This window comes from Chanodichthys erythropterus, chromosome 14 (assembly GCF_024489055.1).
Source record: "Chanodichthys erythropterus isolate Z2021 chromosome 14, ASM2448905v1, whole genome shotgun sequence".
Taxonomy (NCBI): Eukaryota; Metazoa; Chordata; class Actinopteri; order Cypriniformes; family Xenocyprididae; genus Chanodichthys; species Chanodichthys erythropterus.
Window position 1 is genome coordinate 35,330,733 of NC_090234.1, and position 24,569 is coordinate 35,355,301.

A 24,569-nucleotide genomic window follows, 5' to 3' on the forward strand; every position below is an offset into this window, starting at 1 on the left:
AAGCGAGATTTCATGACATCCTGACGTGACGAAACACGCTTCTGCAGCTGTTTAGGCTCATGACCAGAAGGTGAGGGTTTCAGGACATTGAGGCGGGTACGCATTTTCCTTCCATGAAGTAATTCGAAGGGGGAAACCCCTGTCACAGCATGAGGTGTAGCGCGATAGATCTGCAGGAAGTCAGTCACTGTTGTTTTCCATGGTGCTGATTGTAGGATTGCTGATTGAATTGTACTTTTAAGAACTCTGTGGAAGCGTTCAATAGCTCCATTTGCAGCAGGATGATACACTGATGTGCGAATGTGCTTAATGTCTCTCTTTCAGGAAAGCAGCGAACTCTGGGGAAGTGAACTGAGGTCCATTATCACTGACCAGAGTGGTCGGGTTGCCGTGTCTACTGAAGACAGAGGTAAGAAATGCAGTCACTTGTTTTGTTGTAACAGATGCAGTAAAGGCTACCTCGGGCCATTTACTATAATAGTCAGTGAGTGTCAGAGCATATCGACAGTCCCAGACAGCAGTCTCGAAAGGGCCCACAATGTCTATTGCCAGTTTTTCCCAAGGTGCAGAAGGTAAAGGAACAGGCTGGAGTGGAACAGCAGAGGCTTTCGCAGTTTTATCCAGAGAAAGGCATAACTGACAGGCAGTAATTTTCTCTGCCACAAGTGTGTCCATTTTAGGCCACCAATACATTTCACGCAGGCGTTGCTTTGTTCTCACAATCCCCTGATGGCCCTCATGTGCAATGCGGACCAATGGCTCACGCAGTTCCCCGGGTACCACCAATCGAGACCCTCTAAACACAAAATCAGCTTGCACACTGAACTCATGTCTGAGTTTGTAGTACGGGCGAAGAACAGGATCCAGAGCAGCAGAAGATGGAGGCCATCCACTCGCAATTTGTATGTGCAGTGCAGAGAGTTCAGAACAGCGAGCAGAGGCAGCAGCAAACTCATCCTGGGATATGGCAGTTGGACCAGTGGACAGTAAAGCAACAAACTCGGGCTCGGTATCCGACTCAGCATCCGAAGCAAGAGGCAGGGGCAAGCGGGACAGACAATCTGCAGTGTGGTTTTCAGATCCAGCACGGTACTCAACTACGTAGTTGAAACAAAGCAACCGTGCAGCCCACCGGGCTATGCGCATACCAGCTCTATCAGTCCCTTTTGTGGTCAGCAGCGTCGTTAAGGCTTGATGGTCAGTCCGCAGAGTAAATCTGCGGCCCCACAAGTATGTCCTCCACCTTTCCACTGCCCAAACACATGCCAGAGCCTCCTTTTCAACAGTGGAGTATTTCTGTTCAGCTGGGGTGAGTGTTCTGGATGCGAAAGCAACAGTGCGTTCTTGACCATCAGTGCATATTTGTGCGAAAACGGCACCTAGTCCGTAAGCAGATGCGTCAGTAGAAATGACCACTGGCAGCCCTGGGTCAAATAGTGCAAGAGCAGGACTGTGTACCAGTAGCTTTTTTACCTCAGCCAAGCTTTGTTGAGCTTCATCAGACCAGCGAAATCCACTCTCATCTCTCAGGCATGCACGCAGAGGCATCACTACGGAAGCAAAATTGGGAATAAATTTGTTGTACCATGAGAGGAGGCCCAGCAGAGAACGCAACTGAACAGCATCTGATGGTGCAGGTGCATCGATTATTGCAGAGAGGTGTTCCTGATCCAGCTGAATACCCTGTGATGTCACCATGTGTCCTAAAAACTTCAAGCTCTGCTTTCTGAATTGACATTTAGACTCATTCAGCACCAACCCAGCATCTTTGAGACGTTGCAGCACATTCTCTAGCGCTTGATCATGCTCTTGTAATGAGCGTCCCCACACAATGATGTCGTCCAGATAATTTGCAACATTCTGGAGTCCTTTTAGAATGACAACCATCATCTTTTAGAATGCAGATGGAGCAGATGCCAAGCCATAAGGTACCCTGCAGAACCTGAAGAGCCCCTCATGTGTGATGAATGCAGTGAGGTCCCGGCTGTCTTCATGAAGAGGTACCTGATGGTATGCACTTTCCAAGTCTATAGTTGAGAATACAGTTGCACCTTGCAGTAATGTCATCATCTCCTCCATGTGTGGCAGTGGGTAGCTGTCTACTATAACTGCCTTATTGGGCCCTCGCAGATCCACACACATGCGGATCCCCCAGTTTTCTTTTGGACCACAACAATTGGGGAAACCCATGGAGAGGAGTCAATCCTTTCAATTACACCTGCATGCAAGAGTCGCTCCAGTTCTGCAGAAACAGCATCTCTCACAGAGAAAGGTAAGCGACGCAACTTGTGTCTGACAGGGGGTACAGAGTCAGAAATGTTAACCTTGTGTGTAAAATTTTTTACACAGCCCAATGCAGCACGCTGTGATGGAGGAGTGGAGAGGGCACAGACTGAAGTGGATTGTGGTGGCGGCAGCACAGTGTGTCCATCAAATCGAAGCTGGAGTCCCTTAATCAGGTCCATGCCTAGCAAAGCTGTGCCATGGTCGACTATGAAGAAGTGTGCAGGACAGGTAATGCCATATTTGGATACCGTTGCAGGTAAACATCCTAGTACTGAAATTGGCTCTTGTAAATAAGTAACTAAACGGGCAGTAGGAGCTTGTAATGGTACAGTGTGAAAATGCTGCTCATACAATTGTTTTGGCAGGATGGACACTGATGAACCAGAGTCCACTGTAAGTTGAAGAGACACAGGGGTGGCAGCAGGTGTGGCATTTATGGTCACATCACACATCAAACGGTCAGTTGCTCCAGGTAGATAGAGAATACAGACCTCTGGTAATTCAACTGAATGCACTGAACGAGTAGGAGCAGAACGGCAGACTCGTGCGAAATGTCCAGTCTTATTGCAATTCTTACATTTAGCAGATGCAGCAGGGCAGTTCTGTGCGTTTGCAAGATGACTAGCGGAGCTACAACGGAAGCATGTCCGAGCTGATGGAGCAGAAGCAGAGGGTTTCGATGAGGTACGTGCTTTAAATTTGGTCTTAGGACGCTGTCGTCCAGAAGCAGGAGTGGCATGTACGGCTTGTACTGGAGCAGGTTTGCTTGTAGCCATTGATTTTGCCTGGGCATCAGCGGCCTCTAGCTGTGTGGCAATTGTAATTGCAGTCTCCAGTGTCAATTTAGATTCCACTAATAATATTTCACGAATGCGAGGGTTAGCAATGTTTTCTACAAGCTGGTCACGCAGCATATCATCAAGATTGTCAGCAAATTCACAAGTAGTCGCCAAATCTCTCAATGCAGCAATGTATTGCACTACCGTTTCATCTGTCCTCTGCACTCGTTTCCTGAAGGCATGTCTTTCCACGACCACATTTCTTTTTGGAATAAAGTGCTCTTCCAAAGCTTTAATAGCATCTGCCAGATCGTCACCCGTATTGGGTAATGTATAAAACAGTCTCTGACCTTCAGTTCCGAGGCAGTGAAGGAGCAAAGCCCGTTTTCTGGCTTCTGGCCAGGAATCCCCAGTAGCATTGATGACGAGCATGTAGTTCTGAAACATCTTCAGCCATGTTACTAATGGTATAGCAGGCTCACCGGAACAAGGCAAAAAAGGACTGGGAAATGGAGCACTTACTGATGCCATCTTCAGGAAATCTTGTAAAACGTCCTCGTCGCCAAATTTGTTATGTCTTCATGTAGACAAGAAGCACAAAACTGTGTATTCCTCTAAGGAAACTTTAATAACTAATTTGAACAAGCAGGATAACATGCATGCACATGCTCAGCATACTTTCTCACTCTTCTCACTTACTTCCTATGTATATATATAACTCAGGAAACTCGAGTGCCATCTAGTGGTGCATTAATGTAAGGACATCACAAATAATAATACAATTATGTATTTTCATGCAGCGAGAGTGATTAGAGAGCGCGTTATACTCGCGTCTCAGCAGTGGCTGGCTGGGCTGAGCGTCATTTTCCACCAGTTGAGATCACGGTCATTTTACTGCTTTAATTGAGAAAAACCCATCTAAAACGTCAATCATACAAAACAATATAGTCATAATATGATATTAATAATAATAAAATTATGTATTTTCATGCAGCGAAAGTGATTAGAGAGCGCGTTATACTCGCGTCTCAGCAGTGGCTGGCTGGGCTATGCGTCATTTTCCACCAGTTGAGATCACGGTCATTTTACTGCTTTAATTGAGATAAACCCATCTAAAACGTCCACCATACAAACGAATAGAGTCATAATATGATATTAATAATAATAAAATTATGTATTTCCATGCAGCGAGAGTGATTAGAGAGCGCGTTATACTCGCGTCTCAGCAGTGGCTGGCTGGGCTATGCGTCATTTTCCACCAGTTGAGATCACGGTCATTTTACTGCTTTAATTGAGATAAACCCATCTAAAACGTGTATTATACAAAAGAATAGAGTCATAAGATTATATTAATAATAATACAATTATGTATTTCCATGCAACGATAGAAATAAGGAACGCGTTACACTCTGTCAGCCACCGCTGACAGACCTGCCAGAATCAAGACTGGCAGCTGCCACCAGCGCCACTGGCAGGTCACGTGACCTGCCAGAATCAGACTGGCAGCTGCCACCAGGTCATGTGACCTGTCAGTGGCTGCTGCCGCCAGCCAGTTGAAGATTGAACCCCCACTCTCATTTTATCTAAAAAGTGAAGCATGTTGATTTACATACACAATTGTTTTATTAATTAATTTGATTAATTTGCTGAATAAACATTTTCACAAAATGGTCTGACAACTACCACTTTGTAGAGATTGACGCTCAATACTACGGAAGAGGATTAGGGCCAAGCAATAATAAAAAAATAAAAACATCTCGAGTCGAGATTAAAGTTGTTAAATTTCGAGAAAAAACTCGTTAAATTTCGAGAAAAAAGTCGAAATAAAATGTTGAGAATAAACTCGTTAAATTATGAGAAAAAGTCGTTAAATTACGAGAACAAATTCGTTAAATTACGACTTTTTTCTCGTAATTTAATGAATTCTCATAATTTAATTACTTTATTCTCATAATTTAATGAGTTTATTCTCAACGTTTTATCTCGACTTTTTTCTCGAAATTTAATTACTTTTTTCTCATAATTGAGTTTATTCTCAACATTTTATCTCGACTTTTTTTCTCGAAATTTAACATGTTTCTCATAATTTAACGAATTTGTTCTCGAAATTTAATGACTTTTTTCTCATAATTTAATGAGTTTATCTCAACATTTTATCTCGACTTTTTTCTCGAAATTTAACGACATTTTTCTCATAATTTAACGAATTTGTTCTCGTTATTTAACGACTTTGTTCTCGAAATTTAACGAGTTTTTCTCGTAATTTAACGAGTTTATTCTCAACATTTTATCTCGACTTTTTTTTTCTCGAAATTTAACGAGTTTTTTCTCGAAATTTAACAACTTTAATCTCGAGATGGTTTTATTTATTTTTTTATTATTGCTTGGCCCTAATCCTCTTCCGTAGTTACACAAAATGAGTAGCTACTGATAAAGTGAAAATGTTTCGAAAAAGCATTGAAACTAAACCAGCAAATATCCTGTTAGCAAGGGGAAAAAAACATCTGCACGTGCACGTGCTGCTTGTGAACAACTCGAATAGCTTTTTGGAGATTGTTTTATAATACCAATACATATGTATTGCATCAAAATTCAAAAACAAAGATGAAGTTGCTCATTTTTAGTCTGTCGTGTAGCTTTGTAGCTAACTACTTTCTTTACAGGGTAGCTTTCCTTTTAGCTACATTTTGGGTATCTTGCCAACAACACAACAACATAATTTCTGATGACCTCTGTTGAGCAGCTGTACAGCAGCTCGTGATGCTCTAGTGGTGACCGCTCGCGCTGCATCTTCACCACAGCTGCACAGCGCACACTGCATCAGTCAGCGCGAGCGCACACAACCCTCGTCTTCGGACCGCGGACACCACAGCGAAACTGGAGCAAACAGTTCAGTATCCTCCGCCGAGCCAGTGGACCGGGACCGAAAGGCAACCACCACCGTGGACCGATGAACTCGCAGAAATGTCCCGGCATATCTACACCCGACACGGGATAGGCGATGGGGTCCAGAAGCCGATTTTTCAGGTAGGGACGCGAGAGAAGGTGTTGATGCTCTGTGAAACTGCACCATACACTCGCATAGTTGTTGTGTTTGTGTTTATAGAATCCAACGGTTTTGCATTCATCCATAATGCACGTATTTCTTTCAAATCTGCCAACAGTGACAAGATGTTTTTACCCACTGTAAATGACTCATTTGAATCTTTGCTTAATATGTTCAAAACTTGCCCTATCTGTAATACTGCAGTGCAAACAACGTCTTTGAGTTTAACATCTTAATTCCAAATCATAGTCCTATGCTAGGGTTTATATATGTACTTTATATAGATGTTTTTGCTTGTAATACATTTCCTGAAAAGATCTCACAAGCAGAAAACCTCTGAATGTCCTTGTCATATTAACTTATGATAGATGACACTTACTGTGTTGGGATACCATTGTAGTTGCATGGTACTTGAATAAAGATTAACATGGTATTATAATTGTACATGTCCAAGACTTGTGTAGGTTTTGCTATCCTGATATATTTTACTGATGGACATAATGATGTTTGCCTTGTCTCCCTTTTTCTTATTATTCCACACTGAATACAAATTTTAATTTAAGCCTAAGTATTATGTGCAATGAGAACTTAAAGGGACAGTACACCTGAAAATAAAAATTCTGTCATCATTTCCTCAACCTCATGTTGTCCCATAACTGAATGACTTTGAAAGGTTAGGGAATGTTAGCCTCAGTCACCATTCACTTTAGTTACATTTCTTTTCATACACTGTAAGTGAATGGTGACGGAGTCTGCCTAACATCTCCTTCTGTGTTCTGCGGAATGAAGAAAGTCATATGGGTGCGCAACTGAGAATTTTCATTTTGGGGTAGACTATGCCTTTAACCTACACAGGCTGATTATACAGTTAAAAGGCTCATTAAAAACGAATCCTGAATGTGCGCAAGATTAATGGATGTCAGTTTGATCCATTGGTCTTTAATTAGGCTGCTAAATAATTCATGTTCTCATTGATTTCCCTATAAGGATGCATGACCTGACCCAGTTTGTAAGCATCAGTGCTTTTTACGGAGCAGTTGGACATCGTTTCTTTTGCAACAAATTCACTTAAAACATCCGTTCAGCCCAAACCATAGCCATATATTTTAACCACATGATCTACCCTGAAGGGGTTTGATGTAGGACTGCATTGCGGCCAGCCATACTGAAGGGCAGTTTCGCCTGCTCAACACATTGCATTGATGTCTATGTGGCACTGCAGAGTTCAGCTTCCTTGTGGTGATGTGTTTTGACATCTGTTTCAATAGACCCTCCTTATCTGTCAAGCTTTTAGTCACGTAACACCCTGGATAGGTCAAAGATCTTCATGTTTGCTGTATTTAGCTGCAGGTTTCAGACTGCTGCGCAAAATGATGATTAATGCAAGTGATTAATCTATGAAATGCTTTAACAGTGCATTTGACTCTGACAGTAACTTTTATAACTAACAGACCCCTCTGATGGTGTTGTGGTGGGTGTATGTGTGCATGAAGGTGCCCCTGTTCTGCCAGGAGGAGAGAAATGGATTAATAGCTTGTTCTCTTGCTGCAGGTGAACAGAGGCACTTACTCACGGCGCAGTCGACTTAAGAGATCCGACGGCAGTACGACATCGACCAGCTTCATCCTCCGCCAGGTGAGAGGGGATTATGGAGATTATGGAAATAATGTTTATAAATGCAATTTCCATAGCTGATATGACTCTCTGAAGCATTCTCACACTTGCTTTTGTTTTGCAATGAATTGTTCTCTTTTGTTCAAGACTTGTAGCTCTGCGTAGGACATTTTGAAGAGTTTTGAACAGTGACTAATATTCTCAGTGGCATAATTGAGTATCCACTTTCAATGTGCCTAATGTGCAAAACTGGGTTATGTAATACTTTTTATAGAGGCCAAAGAGTTTGCATTTATCAGTGTAAACAAAACCTTTGAATTTAGCGCCTAATGCCAAATCATAGGCCTATACTCTGATATACCTTTGGAAATGCACTTTGCACAAGTTGTACATATATATATATTCAAAGAATTATACTACTGTGCAGCTTTTTGAATGGGTCATTTGGTTTCCAAGCAACAGATGAATCCTCACTGTCATCTGATGAATATGAATTGCTCATGGCTACCTTTCCAAGTGAACTTGCTTGACATTTAGCTGAAAAGAGCTATAGAATGGATCTTCATAACATCTCAAAAATAGATTTTGAGATGTGGAGTTTTGAATTCAAACCTCTAAATATTCTTTCAGAACATGCAGTCTGAAATCAAAGAGTGCTGTTTTTTTTTTTTTTTATGGAAATATGATGTAATCCCTGTTGTCAGATGTATCTAGATCTATGAGTTTGCACAGAAGAAGAAAGTATCCCAGGGGAAACCAATGACCTTGATGCCTGCAATGTGGCATTTCTAGCTGTCGCCGAGTCTACCCTTGCTCATATGTTTGAGGACTGTACAGTATTCCCTGCAGAGTTGTTGTGCTGCTGTAAAGCAAATAGCTTCGCCTTTATGTATTACATCATAATGTGGATTGGATTAAACGTTCATTCCTATTCTGTAACCAAACAGCATTTGCTGTAATTGTTTTTGTTAAATTTACAGTAACAAATCTAGCCACTGTAACAAATCTTACAGTAACAAATCTTACAGGCAATGCCTCTTTCCATACAAATTAAAGGGTTAGTTCACCCAAAAATGAAAATTCTGTCATTAATTACTCACCCTAATGTCATTCCACACCTGTAAGACTTTCGTTCATCTTCGGAACACAAATTAAGATATTTTTGATAAAATCCGATGGCTCAGTGAGGCCTGCATCGCCAGCAATAACACCTTTTACAATGCCCAGAAAGCTACTAAAAACATATTTAAAACAGTTCATGTGACTACAGTGGTTCAATTTTAATATTATAAAGCGACTAGAATACTTTTTGTGTGCCAAAAATAACAAAATAGCGACTTTATTCAACAATATCTAGTGATGGCTGATTTCAAAACACTACTTTATGAAGCTTTGTTTATGAAGCTTTGTTTCGAATCAGTGGTTCAGAGTGCCAAAATCACATGATTTCAGTAAATAAGGCTTTGTTATGTCATAATTGTTTTGAAACGTCAATAATTGACGTCACTGGCAGTTTTATACGCACCTCATTTTTTGGGTGAACTAACCCTTTAATCTTTTGAATAATTCATAACGTGAATAATTGTAACCACTGCTATGATAATATTATCATAAAAAATATATGTAGTGCTTTTTTAAAGGTGCAGTGTGTACGTTTTAGCGCCATCTAGTGGTGAGAATCGCAATATTCTCTATATTGCAATTCTTACTGCTAGAATGTCATCGTCTGAGACAGCAGAGAGTTAGCCTGGTAATACCAGACTCTGCTACTTCACTTTGCTTCGTAGACAGAGTCTGGAATGGCACAATAGAGAAGTGTTTTCTCTCTCGCTAGGGGGCGCTTGTCTGAAGTTTAAAATCATTGGTTACCCGTAAGCCAATCAGATACGTTTAGTTATGACGTATGTTATGTGCCTGTACAGCCGCATCGAAGCACAGACATCATGCATCGAACTCAAATCTATGATTGAACTTCCACTGTAAACCTGTTGTAAACACATGATGAAACAAATGTTTATCAAACACTCTTCTTGTCCTGGCTTCAGTTTGAAAAAGAGTTGAATGTTCTCCATAACAGAGCGAATTGCATCCCGTGTCTCGTTTCCAATTTCCGCGGTCGTTTCGGTTTTCGATTTCTCTAACCTACAATGTAAAACTCTGCGCTTAGCATCTACGTCACGGCTCTCAGCCCGCCCTCTGTTCGTTGATTGGCCCGGCTGTTTCCAGACCGGTGGCAAACAGAAAGCTCTGACGCTGTATCAGACTGAGTACAGAAGCAAAATGAAATTGAGCGGAAGTAGGAAGTCTGACGTAGTCAGGCTAGCAGAGAGTAGCCAGTCAAGCAAAAGCGCTCTGTAGAGCAGTTTGTTCATTTAGGGCTACTGTAGAAACATGTCTGTGCAAAATGGCGACTTAACATGTAAGGGGACCCGTGGTGTTTGTAGATAGAAATGGCTCATTCTCAGGTAATAAAAACATAATAGTTCATTATGTAAGGTCTTTATACACCACTGAAAACATAGTTATGTATATTATATTGTATTTTTGTCAATAGATCCTCTTAAAATGTACACATTGCACCTTTAAATATATATATTTTGTTAATTCATACTACAAACTATATATATTTCTTACAGTATATATTTTTTTTTTTTACTATTTTGGAATCAATTTACACATCTTTTAAAATATTATATAATTGTTCCTGTATATTGTAAGGTAAGCTATTCACTATTTTACTATTCTATTCTATTAATGTCTCTTTTTTGTAATGGGCAGATTTTTAGTTGCAATGTTATTGATGCTATAATGAGACTTAAAACAGCTTTAACTCTAATCGATAAGTCCATTCACCTCATGTACGCAGCCCATATGCTGCAGTTTATCTGAAAATGATTCTAGAATCTAGGTCCCCAAAAAACCTTGGGAATTCAGCATTTTGACTGACTTCCAGGACATTCTATTTTTGGCCATAGAGATGGTTTCACAGCCAAGACCCTTCATTGAGGACAGCCTACTTTATAAAGTTTGCATATTACATATATTTTTAAATGTGATCATAAGTAGAGTTTGGTTTAGGTTAAATTCTTTTAAATTCAATTAAATTAATCTATGAGAACCTCAGATTTAGTTAGTAGACTGTTAGCATACTTACAATTAAAATACATCAGCAGATGTATATGAAAGATTTTTATAGAGTATAGAATCGTTCTGAGAGGAAACGTCCTGCTCAAGTGAGGCGAGAAAATCCAAGGGTGGCTAAAACCTGCTGGGATCAAGGTTAAAGACAAGACTGGAGGTAATAGTCATGTATATAAAACATTACTTGAATTTGCCTTAAATTTATGGCTGTAATGAATCTCATTTTAATGCAGAGAGACTTAAAAATGATTTGTTAACCCAAACTGTTGGAAGTTGTTGCTTGTTTTATTGTTATTCATAATAACACATTTAAAATTCCTGATCATTGGGAGCTTGTATAAATTATTAATCTGTCTGGTATAGGTCACATGGCTAAACTCTTTAGTTATTAATTTATTTCTTTGCTTCCCTGCTGTGTTTATTGACCATAGGCCCCCCAAAAAGCTAAAGAGCAGTGGCTGACTGTTAGCTTGACTGTTGATTTGATGATCAAATGTTGACATATAAGATTTTAGAGATTATTAAATTGTGGAATATGGAAACAAGGCACATAATCATTGATCGCAGAAAAGCGTGTGGGTTCTTCGTACAATTATACAGCCATTCAAATAAAAGGTATATTAAAAGGTAAGTATCAAAATTTATTACAAGGGTAGGATAACAGCTATGCTTTTAGTAACAGGCATTTATTCTGTTTATTCTGATCTATCACTCTGACAGCTGATCCATAAATCAGAGAAAGACAAAATTAAATGTTTTTTCATTAAATCTGAACATATCAGTAGTGATCTGAAGGACTACTTAATGTAAAGCAACATGTTAAAGTATGCATATACATTTTACTAAAGCAATTTATTTGTGGATGCATATATTTCATATTATTAACAATATTCATTCACTTTCAATTTTTAAAGATAGATTTATCTCTTCATATGCTTCTTGCTGGATAAAGCTGAAACGGAGAGAAAAGTGTTGATTGCTCTTGTTTTCTTTTGATGTCTGTGGACTCCTTTGTGGGTTCATTTGATTAAAGTACTAAGAGTAGATTAAAGAGGTGAATGTATTTTGTCAGATTAGTTTATTCTTTACTCGGAATAATATGTTTCAGTGTGTAGAAAAGCAGGCATGTTGTAGATGAGCGCTCTCAACTACAGGGGGCGATGTTTTTATGCTCAAGAGAGAGCCATGATTAATTAACAGCTCCACCGTCAGTTCATTTTCATGTAATTACTTGAAAAGCCCTGATTGTTCTTGGTTTCCTTATTATTTCAGTAGCTGGAGTGATATCATGGGAAATATGAATCAATAACATAATTAGCAATGCAAAACAAGCTTCTAGTGCCCTGGGTCCTTGCTTGTCCCAGTGACATTGTGATGGAGTTGGTGTTTTATAGCTTCTCCACATTCATGGGGATGTAGAAGAGGTATTGACACTCCTGCTAAAGAAAACTCTGTTTCAATACTGTCGTGTCAAGCTCTCATTTTATGTTTCATCATTTACATTTGTCACAAACTGGTAGTTAGATTTAGGGACATTTGTAGGAATAATGTCCACACACTTAAGTTACAGCTCCATACTATATATATATATATATATAGCTATGGAAAAAATTAAGAGACCACTCCAAGTTAAGAAATCAATGTTAAGTGGTCTCTTAATTTTTTCCATAGCTGTATATAATATATATATATATATACAGTCAAACCAGAATTTATGCAGACACCTTGAACATTTCATTCATTAATACAGTTTATTCACTATAGTTTAAAAAATGGTAATAAAATATGACAATATCTCAGAGTTAAACTGTGTCAGAAAAAAATAATCTTAATTATGTCCGATAACACTTAAGCAAAACATGGTCATGTCAAAGTATCTGAATAATTTTTGGTTCCAAATTTATATCAATTTTACTGGTAGTCCACTGTATGAAGAAATTTTGGGTATAATGTGTCACAGTTTACTGGCATCTGACTCTTTGATTTTGCTGTCATATTAGTATTGTGTTGTGATGCCAGGATGTGTTTGTTTTTATGTTATGTTTTATGTTTATGTTTTTATGCTCTCATATATATATAAGTTTCTATAACTTCAAAACGAAATGAGGTATTTTCACCAAAATTAAAGGTGCCCTAGATTCAAAAATTGAATTTACGTAGGCATAGTTGAATAACAAGAGTTCAGTACATGGAAAAGACATACAGTGAGTCTCAAACACCATTGTTTCCTCCTTCTTATGTAAATCTGATTTGTTTAAAAGACCTCCGAAGAACAGGCGAATCTCAACATAACACAGACTGTTACGTAACAGTCGGGGTATACGCCCCCAATATTTGCATATGCCAGATTAGGTAAGCAAGCAAGAACAATAGCGAAAAATGGCAGATGGAGCAATAATAACTGACATGATTCATGATATCATGATATATTTAGTGATATTTGTAAACTGTCTTTCTAAATGTTTCGTTAGCATGTTGCTAATGTACTGTTAAATGTGGTTAAAGTTACCATCGTTTCTTACTGTATTCACGGAGACAAGAGCCGTCGCTATTTTAATTTTTAAACACTTGCAGTATGTATAATTCATAAACACAACTTCATTCTTTATAAATCAATCCAACAGTGTAGCATTAGCTGTTAGCCACAGAGCACAGCCTCAAACTCATTCAGAATCAAATGTAAACATCCAAATAAATACAATACTCACATAATCCGCCGCATGCATGACGAACACTTTGTAAAGATCCATTTGAGCGTTATATTAGCTGTGTAAACTTTGTTTAGGCACTGTTCAAGGCAAGCGCGAGCTCCGTTGGCGGAGAGCACGAGAATTAAAGGGGCAGCAGCATAAATCGGCTCATATTTAATGATGCCCCAAAATAGGCAGTTAAAAAAAATAATGTAAAAAAATCTATGGGGTATTTTGAGCTGAAACTTCAGACACATTCAGGGGACACCTTAGACTTATATTACATCTTGTAAAAAAATTTTCGATGGCATCTTTAACACGCATATGTAGCGGCACACTCTGAAGACACCAAAAAACAGTGGTTACACAATAAGTGGTGCTATAACTGTCAAAAAACCTTTAAAAAACATGTTTTTCCTTACTAAATTGCCTGTATTGGCTGTGAATGGTCTTTTCCATCTATGATCCAAGTGCTTACATGCTATAATAAAATATAAATATAATACCTTTTTACGCATGTGCTTAAAGGCCTTAAAGTGCTTGAACCCTGATGATTGCTGCTCGCAGCTAATTTAATATTTGCAATTGTTTGGCCATTTGATTTTGGTGTCATATAAGTATTGTGTTGTGATGTCTGGATATGTTTGTTTTTCTACATAAAACGATTAGTAATTTGATGTTTACCCTTGTGTTTCATTTACCATTTGGAGGTCTGTGTTTGGCATTTTAAGGTATTTTATGAATGTTTTTGTCTCAAAAGTGGCCATTAGTTTAACACTGCAAGCACTTTCTCACTGATGAAACATAATATTAAAGCTGCAGTCCGTAACTTTTTTTGGTTAAAAATGATCCAAAATCATTTTTTGAGCAAGTACATAACCGGCCAGTGTTCAAAACTATCTCATTATATTGTCTCGATTCACAACGGTAAGCTTGTAATAATGTTTTATAATAAGAGCGACATGGTGGATTTCCGCGGGAAATTCGAGCATGCAGCAATTCGCCTGTGCATCATTACGTCACGTCCGTAAACAGAAAGAAGGAGTCCAGGCTAGTCAGTTTTATCACGTGAGGATGCTGCTGGTAGCGGCACATTTATAGCCTTTTCTCACAGCAGCTGAAATAATTAAACTTATCATTTTGATGGCGGATTGTAATCCAGAAAGATCCAAATTACAATCATCAGTGACAACTGAGATTCACCCGTAGTCAAAAAGCAAACGACTTTGGACTGTTGAGTGGCTACAGAAATTGAAATCTACAGGTAATGCTAATATACACACAGTCATAGTAATGCTGATGTTGTTAACATTAACGATTTGAGAACAATATAACAGTGATAATAATTTGCACGATTTGGCATTATCCGAGCTAATCGATCGTTAGATTTAATCATCATTGGCAGCGCAATTTATAATGCTTTTTTCCTCAGTTGGTCAGAACAAAAGTGGCAGAAATGTTACTTACTTGTTCAGATGATATTTTCCAGTGAAAATTCTTATATTGGTCATACTTTCAAGACGTAGAATGTGTGATTCTGAAGTTCAGTATCCACACCGGTGCGGTGACCGACAGCAAGCATTAGATTAATCGGTGCTGACGAGCTGTGCCGAGGCACAACGCACGTACAGATAACTGTTCCGCATATGACTGCAATTGCAGGTTTCAAAAAAGAGATGGCGACAAAGAGGAAAAAATCGCAGACTGCAGCTTTAATTATAATAATAAAAATATGAAATCATTTACTGTATAATTAACAATATAAATAAAGGGAACTATATGCAGTAAGATTTTATTAATCTTAAGAAATCTAAAATTCATTCAAGTGAATTCATTTTAAAATGTTTAAAAAGGCCAGTTATGCAAACTGTTGCCTTAGTTTAATTTAGCAAACTGTAATACATGAATTGTTTGTGAATATTTGTGGAGTCTATATGTGAACATGGGTGAAAGAAGGAGATGAAAAGGGAAAGAGGTGAGATGCAGTTCCATGATGGACAAAAATAGAAACAGCGAGAAAAAATTGCAGGAAATCCAGTGGTCAAGGAGTGGAATGCTGTCAGCACCCTGCAGACCCCTTCTCCTCCTCCTCTTCTAACAGTCAACAGAAGAGAGCACTTGTCTTTTCTTACTGGAGCTCCCCTCAGCCAATCAGAAGACGGTTTTGCTGCTTTGTCATCAGCCTCTGATTGAGAAAGGCTCTGTTTGCTTGCTCTGTTTGTGGAAGCTTGATAAAATGCCAGGTCTCTGCAGCCTCTGGGGTGAGCCCCAGTTCTCTATGATGTGATCGATTACGCTTCATCCTTATTAATACAATACGCTGGCTTCAGAAGCGAGAGGGTGACTGCTGTTTCCTTGACATTCCTGCTTCGGTGGTCTTTCTGTGGGGAAGGGGATTGTAAGAGAGCCCTGTTAGACACACTCTCGCTGGAGCTTCCTTATCCCACATTTGCATTTGATCATTAAGGTGATCCTTTGGGAATATCAGACCTCCATGTACGACAATTTGTACCTTCATGGATTCGAAGACTCGGAGGCGGTGAGTAAGGGTCTATATGTGCATCTTCATGGTCTTTTCAACGAATGCATGCTCATATAAACGCTCAGGGGATGGCTAGAGGAGTTCAGATGGTAGATGGTGCTACTGGTCCCAGTGAGTGTTTTGGGGGAGGGGATCCGTATGCGTGTGTGCATGTGTGTGGGTTTTGTTTCAGTATCACCTCCACTCTTTCTCCAAGCCACGCTCTGTTCCGCGGATGCATCGGTGGAGTCAGTGTTAGTGGAGAGCAGCAGTCAGCTGTGGTGTTTAGCCTGTTATTCCGTATCATTGAGCTGTCTCTAATAATGCCACACTGCTTACTGGTTTATTTCCTCTTAGCTTGCATGCATTGTTGTTTTTGTTGGATTTTCAGTGCGGTCTTAGCTACTCTAAAAACGAAATGCTTTCTCAAAGTGCCACTTTGTTTCTGCTTGTATTGGGGGGCACATTTAATTAATGTCATCAAGTCAGACATAAACAAGTCCTATGGATGTAACAGTAATATTCAGCATTTATGTCTATGCTGGTTATAGCCACGTCCAGGCCAGTCTCCTTAATTAACTGGTCACAAGTTTCAACACTTTACTAAAGATGCTCCTGTTGCTCTTTGAGATGCAGCTGTTTTCTTTTATTTATTTACGTATACCACTAATTATTCCCATTACACTCAGTGTTACCATAGGCAAAAATGAATCTATGATTTTATACATTTTTTTGGTCTGAATATGGTTTTATAACTTTGTCTCATTGATGCATTTTATTTGATAAATGTTAAAAAATGTATCCTTAAAAGAATAGTTGAAAAAATTATTTTGTCATTTATTTATCCTCATGTCGATCCAAACCAATATGACTGACTTTCTTCTTTGGAACACAAAAGAAGAGATTTGGAAGAACACTAAGAACAAAACAGCATTGGAACACATCGACTTCCACTAAGACAATTCTCAAAATAACTTTTATGTTCCACTGAAGAACAGAGTATTGGAACAATATGAAGTTGAGTAAATGATGGCTAAATTGTCATTTTTGGGTGAACTATCCCGTTTTTGACCCTCCCACTTTAAACATTTAAAAAATGTAAACCAACGGTTTAACGGTTATTAATATTATTTTCTGAGAAAAGAACATCTTTTTTTCTGTAAACTTTAATAAATCTTAATGCTGTGGAAGCAAGAACCAGCATCTCTTGTGTTATGTTTATACATGTTTTTTGTTTAATTCGTCATTATTTGTGTGCTTGAATTTAGCCTTGGTGAAAATCTAAAATATGGTAAAATGTGAATTGCACTGGTATTACACAGAAAGGTGCAAAATTCTCTATTCAAAGATATACATTGTCTCATATTACAATTTAAAGGAGAGTTAAAGGGTTAGTTAACCAAAAAATGAAAATTCTGTCATTAATTACTCACCTTCATGTCATTCCACACTAATAAGACCTTTGTTCATCTTTGGAACACAAATTAAGACAATTTTGATGAAATCTGAGAGGTTATGACTCGTCCATAGACTGCAATTTAACAACCACTTTCAAAGTCCAGAAAGGTACTAAAGACATCTTTAAAGTTGACTTGACTGCAATGGTTCAACCTTAATGTTATGAAGTGACGAGAATACTTTTTGTGCGCAAAAACAAAACAAAAATAACGACTAAATTCAACAATATCTTCTCTTTTGTGTCATCCTCCTACACTGTTTACATTCAGCGCTTCCAGGTTCTACGTCTGAACGCCGGCTCAGTATTGGCAAAGGCTGTTCACTTGAGCAGCACGACACTTTCATGTGATGCTGACGCAGGTGCCGGCCAATAATGAGTCGGCGTTCTGAAGTAGAACCTGGAAGCGCTGAATGTAAACAGCGTAGGAGAATGACACAGAAGAGAAGATATTCTTGAATAAAGTCGTTCATTTTGTTTTGTTTTTGCGCACAAAAAGTATTCTTGTTGCTGCAGTCACGTCGACTTTTTTAACACTGTCAATAGGATGGTTGAATTGCTGTCTATATGGACAAGTCATATACCTCTCAGATTTCATCAAAAATGATTTATGTTCTGAAGATGAACAAAGGTTTTACGGGTGTTAAACGACATGAGGGTGAGCAATTAATGACAAAATTGTTATGTTTGGGTGAACTAACCCATTAAAGTCATGTAATTTAAAAAAGATAAAACATTAAATTATGATTGAAAAAAAAAATTATGAATATATTGTGTATTTACATTTGTGGGGCCTGTTTAAACCAGCGTCTGACTGTGTTTACATAACATTCCATTTTACCATATGCATTCTTTTGAGCTTTCCTTATTCTGTGGCCATTACCACCATTATCTATCTATCTATCTATCTATCTATCTATCTATCTATCTATCTATCTATCTATCTATCTATCTATCTATCTATCTATCTATCTATCTATCTATCTATCTATCTATCTATCTATCTATCTATCTATCTATCTATCTATCTATCTATCTATCTATCTATCTATCTATCTATCTATCTATCTATCTATCTATCTATCTATCTATCTATCCTCTTCCAGCGTATCTGTTCTCCACTTTGAAATGCAGAGAGGCTGTTTAATTTGAGAGGAGGACAATTCAATACCCCGCAGCAAGTATTTTCTCTGGAATTATATGGTGCAGAAATATCATGGAAATTGTGTAATTAGAATGAAATAATGACAAAGTAGCTCAGATCTGGTGGCCTCTGATGATCTTAATATAGCCTTGTGGTCTAATTGTGTCTGCCTCTCTTTTCTCTTCTTCCTTTACAGCTTATGAATATTAAAGGTAATGGAGGGTTCAAGCGGGTACTATTCATTGCTTGTAATTGTTTCATGTATCCTGTTTTTATTTTTATAACAGTGATGGCGTTCCACTATATTGTTAGCCTAACTAGATATATATATAACTGCACTGTTAAATTTGGAATTGGTTTCTGATAAAATCAACTGCATATGTTTTAATCTACCAGATCAAACATGATCTCATATTAAAGTTAAAGTGTAGTGATTGTTCTATTGAACCAATACTTTTCACTGTCTTGTTAACTAAATCGGACTGAATCGGCAAGAGCAGTTTTGAATTAACACTGTTGAAAGTATAGTTCACCCAAAAATGACAATTCTGTTATCATTTACTAACCCTCAAGTTCTTCCAATCCTATATGATTTTTCTTTTGTTCTATGGAAAAAAGTTATTATTAAAAACCACATTGGACCCCATTGACTTTCACTGTATGCATTTTTTTTTCTTATATCTTCTTTCATGTTCCACAGAAGAAAGAAATGCATACATGATTGGAATTACATGAGTAAATGATGAGTTTTCATTTTTGAGTGAACTTTTCCTTTCCTAAACAAGTCTGAACAAGTGAACAAGTCTGAAAATTGAACAAAAATCGGGAGTACTATGATTCTAGAACTAGTAATATCTGGTTTTGCAAGTGTTCACAACCATTACACAAACTGGACTGAACAATGAACAGATGAGTTCAGTGTGCAGTGACTCAATTCCACTTTTGGGTTGCAACCCACCAGTTGAGAGCCATTGATTTAAAGATCAGTTTAATCAGATATACGAGAAGTACCTTTCAAGGCTTACAATGTGACACAAAGCTTTCATCATCTCTTTTTATGGTTAAGTATTTGCTTTCATCAGATGTGGCCCTAAATGGTAGTGATCTCATGCTGTGTTGTGGAGAGATTTATCTGTAATTATCCACTGCGCTTGCCTGCATTGGTCCTCAGACCTCATGATTCATCTTCATATCTGCTCACTGGAGGATGCTTTTTTTAACTGACCGATTAATCTGCTTTTGTTTTTAAAAAAATGCAGTGCAAGGATCAAACATCATAGTGGGCTTTGAGGGCCCCAAATGCTCTCAGACCCACTGGCATCACAGACAAATGTTCATGGCGTGCAATCTCTGAAGATAAGCAGAACGTGTGGCTTGACAAACCCAAGCCCACACACTTGACGTGGTTAGATAATGGTGTACGTACTGAAGCAGAGTACATGAATGCTGCATGTGGTTCAGCCATCGTTTGTGTGTGTGGGTTTGCTTATCTGTACTGTGGTTTGGGGACAAAATTGTCCCCAGACTTTAGCTCAAATCATCCTTAAAAAAAGAAATTCTTAAGTAAATCCTTGAAAAGGATTCTTAAATACAGTAAATAAAATTCGAATATTTAAATATATACTAATTGTAATATACAAATATATACATAACATTTAAAAACAAATTTATATTGTATATGTGTGTGTGCACACATACACAATCTATTTTTTTGTATTTTTTTTTATTGTGGTTATATTTAGAAGGAAAAAATGGTGATGCAAAAATGGAGGGGAAAAATATTCTCTAAGGGGCAAATTAGAAAAACAACCCCTTTAAATAATTGCAACTGGGGAATTATTAATATTTGAATTTATTATATGCAATACTTTAGAATATTTTTTCTTGTTACTTGCAGACCACTCATAGCTCCTTCAGCTGTTGGAAGCACAGGTTAATAGATTTTGCCATGTGGTAATAGATAAATATCAGCTGGATCATTTATAAAACTATCTTGATGCTAAGTAGGTTTTGATAGCTGAGGCACAGACATAATTTCCGTGGGCATTCATGCTAGACCGCGTGCTTGAGTTAGAAATTCGAATGCGTCTCTGAACTCATATGAAGATGTTTTCATCTGTCCCTCAAGCATGTGTATTCGAAATAGCTTCTTTTAAAGAGACTGATTAGTTTCATTCTAATGTACCAAGTTGGAGATCAGTATACATTTTCATTATTAGCATATATTTATTGTTATATATTGGGATGTATAATTGTAGAATTTGTATTTGGGATGATTTATTTTTTTTTGCCTTGTAGGTCTGAGACTGTTGCAATGGACTGCAAAAGAGATTGAGCTATAGCATTAGAGCTTAATCCTGTTCCTGGAGATACTTTCTGCAAAGTTCAGCTCCAATCATGATCAAACACAACTGAACCAGCTAATTAAGATCTTCAGGAGCAGACAGGTGTGTTGGATCAGGATTGGATCTGAACTGCAGGTAGGTAGATGTCCAGGAACAGGATTGGGCACCTCTGAGCTACAGTCTTCGGCTGTGTCCAAAAACGTAGGCAGCTGACTTTTTGCCTCCCTGTCTTATCAGGCAATGACTTTGTAGGCAACGTTTGCAAATTAAGCTACTTTGCAAATCTGATTTCGGACAGACTTCTGAGGCAGCATAACAGTTTAAAAGAGCTAAAGCAAAATAAAGCGAGCTTTGGTGGAAACTAAGTGAATATTTAATAACTACAATAGTAATTCCTCACTTGAAAGTATTTCATAAGTGGAAAATGTTGGTCAAAAATGTACATTTATGCACAAACTGACCACAACCGCAAGATTCTAACCCCATCTTTATTTTTTAGTTCAACTGTCACAGAACGGAAAGCACAGGAAGTGAAGTAAACATCTATGCTGCCTTCAAAAATTGATCAGATGAAGGTATCTCAGGAGACAGGTAGTGAAACTAACATTGGATTCGGACGTGCCTTGATGCCTTCCTACCTTGGAATGCATCCTCCGAAGGCAGCATTCAAGCTTTCAGAAGCAGGCTTTACCTGTCTGTCTTTTGGAGCAAGTTTGCAATGCCAAGGCAAACTGTAGTCTGATTATTGTATTGTATACAAATGCTTAATGAAGAAGATCTTTAGTCCATCTTCCCAAAAATCAAGACTACCGCTTTAATCAGACTAAAGCTTGTACATGATATTTTAAGAAGATTAATTCTTATTTTTAAAATATATATTAAAATGTGTTTTTAGGACAAAATTTTTAATTATAAAGTGCATGTAAATGTACTGAATATTTTAGATTAAATAACTTAGCAGCACACAATTAATTAAAGTAATTAAAGTAAAATTCGCTTGATAGTCCCTTGATAGTTGTTTAAGGAAAGCTCTCTTATGGGATTGGATTGATCTGAACAGGTCAGTGGACTGAATAATGCCTTCAGGATTTAGAAATCCTCTTAAGCATCGTCAAGCATCTTTAAATCTCACTTTTTTGAGCTTGAAGGTAGGGTAGGCAATTTCAGAGAGCCTAGCAATAGCAAGCTAGCTTTAACATAAGATTCCACCCTCCTTTCAGAGCGCTCTCTAAAGCCATGCCTCCTTCAAAACACATGAGCACGCACAGCCAAAGCAGAGTCTGTAAAGCATCATGAGAGAGGGCATTAAATTACCTCGTCTCAAAGCACATAACATTACAATAATAATGAACGTAAAGCGCTGACTTGTGCCACCTGACTGCTGCAGACTCATTTCAGTGTTGCCATAGAAACACATAAATGAGTCTGAGGACATGAACCGGTCCGACTAGATGGGTTGCCATCTCTTAATTATGGTAATTTTGGCATGCCATGAATGCAACAAGAGCTTGTTTTTTTTTGGTTAAAAGTCCAGCGTCACTAGGAAGCCCAAACACAGAAGACTTGTATGCACGCGACATGGCCTCGCCCACTTTGTTGTGTGTTCCTGGGGGCAGGGTTTATGTTAATTGCAGGGATTATGATGTCACCATCCCGGGAAGAAGCTCGTTGTAGTCCAAACCGGTCATAATGTTAGGCATTAAACTGCCATAATTATAATATAATATCTCCGTTTGCATTGAACTTTCAGCGTTGTAACTTTGCAGATACTGTTTATGCTCAAGCAGCAACATTACACACTAACTAAAGTTAAAAAAAATTAAATCGCAATGAACCACACCTTTAAAAATTTTTGAAAATAATTAAATACTTTAAAAACTGATAATTATAATAAAAGGAATCTATAGGGTATAACCATTCTCTGCTTGAAGATGTTTGAAATATTTGACCTTAGCTTTAAGTGTGCTACTGGCAGCATGTGAAAGAGGAGCTGTGCTATCATCTGCTGAGGAAATGCTTACATCCTGCACCCTGCCATCCCTCTCCATCCAACCATCAGTATCGCTGATTCGGCAGCATAGAGCAAGCAAACCAGCTGGCAACAGGGTGTAATTTGTCCCAAAGTGAACTGATTGTCTGACTGCGGATTCTGTAAATGCTTGCATGTTGGTTTGGCTTGATCTTCATCTGCTAGCCAGCTCTGTCTGATCCTGCACGCTCACCCAATTTCAAGGACAGCTGACTAATACTTTTATTTAAAGGGTTAGTTCACCCAAAAATGAAAATAATGTCATTAATTACTCACCCTCATGCCGTTCCACACCTGTAAGACCTTCGTTGATCTTCGGAACACAAATTAAGATATTTTTGCTGAAATCCGATGGCTCAATGAGGCCTCAATGACATTTCCTCTCTCAAGACCCATAAAGGTACTAAAAACATATTTAAATCAGTTCATGTGATTACAGTGGTTCAATATTAATAATATTATAAAGCGACAAGAATATTTTTGGTGCACAAAAAAACAAAAACAAAAAAAACGACTTCTTTAGTGATGGCCGATTTCAAAACACTGCTTCATGAAGCTTTGGGTCGTTATGAATCAGTGTGTCGAATCATGATTCGTATCGCGTGTCAAACCCAAGCGGCAACCTCCCTCTTTCTCTCGTGAAGCCAATACGGAAGTAACTTAAACTGCGATTCATCGACTGGCCGCTAGGGACAGGCTCCAAAAGAGAGCAGAATCTCATAGAGTACCATGTTAAATTGGCCAAGTTTATAGCAGAAAAAAACATGTTTACAAGTTGGTTCAAATTGTGGTTTTGGTCTATACTGCTATTTTTGCCCCTCATGACAACTCTGAGGGGGGTGAATTTTTTTATAACTTATCCGTTTAAATTATATTAAGCCTTAAAGTTCTGCATAATTAAGGGCGTGGTCACTTGAGTGACAGGTGGATTGGCACTGCTCTCTGTGAGCCGTCACTTTACCTCAGATGCCGCTGAATTTGGCATCTCAGCCGTTTTTGTCCTTTTTTTCTCGATTATTTTATACAATTATAAAATATGGCTTGCTGCATAATATTCGAGACTGATGTGTGTATCTGTGTGCATGCATGGGGAAGAGACACAGAACACATGTTGTTGGATCGTGGCATTGGCTGAAAGTTTTGGTTGTGAGATTTACTACAATGACAATGGCGGATACGATCGTATACAGTTTTACAACATAAACGCTGCTCAGATTGCATTATTTCTTGTAGAACGATGACAGAGAGCAGATCATTCAAAAGAAATGTGACGTGTTTTTTTGCAATGGATACTCATATTTTACCCAAGTGCCACAGATTGGATTCATCTCGCGATCTCTATTTCATTATAAAGGTATGAAGTCCCATTTGATTTTCCATGTTGTTATTTGCACACCCAACACAAATTACTGATGTTGGAGCATCTATATCTTAAAGAAACACTGTAGATTGACAGTAAACTTCTAGAACTTTCTGATGATAAAACTTATCTTCATTAGCCTCATTTACGCTTCAAAA

General features: G+C 38.2%; 1 protein-coding gene across 2 annotated transcripts in view; it reads left to right on the forward strand.

Annotated features, from left to right (window-relative positions):
- The first annotated feature begins 6,029 nt into the window (after positions 1 to 6,029).
- The window catches only part of cacnb4a (calcium channel, voltage-dependent, beta 4a subunit), a 42,198-nt gene continuing 23,658 nt past the window's right edge, over positions 6,030 to 24,569 (forward strand). Inside the window, exons 1-2 of one of the 2 annotated variants that reach the window (XM_067408645.1) lie at positions 6,030 to 6,092; positions 7,663 to 7,746. In XM_067408645.1, coding sequence (XP_067264746.1) covers positions 6,030 to 6,092; positions 7,663 to 7,746 — 147 coding nt within the window. Of the gene's footprint in view, positions 6,093 to 7,662; positions 7,747 to 15,818; positions 16,096 to 24,569 lie in introns of those variants that run through there. The other variant, XM_067408646.1, reaches the window with a different exon arrangement.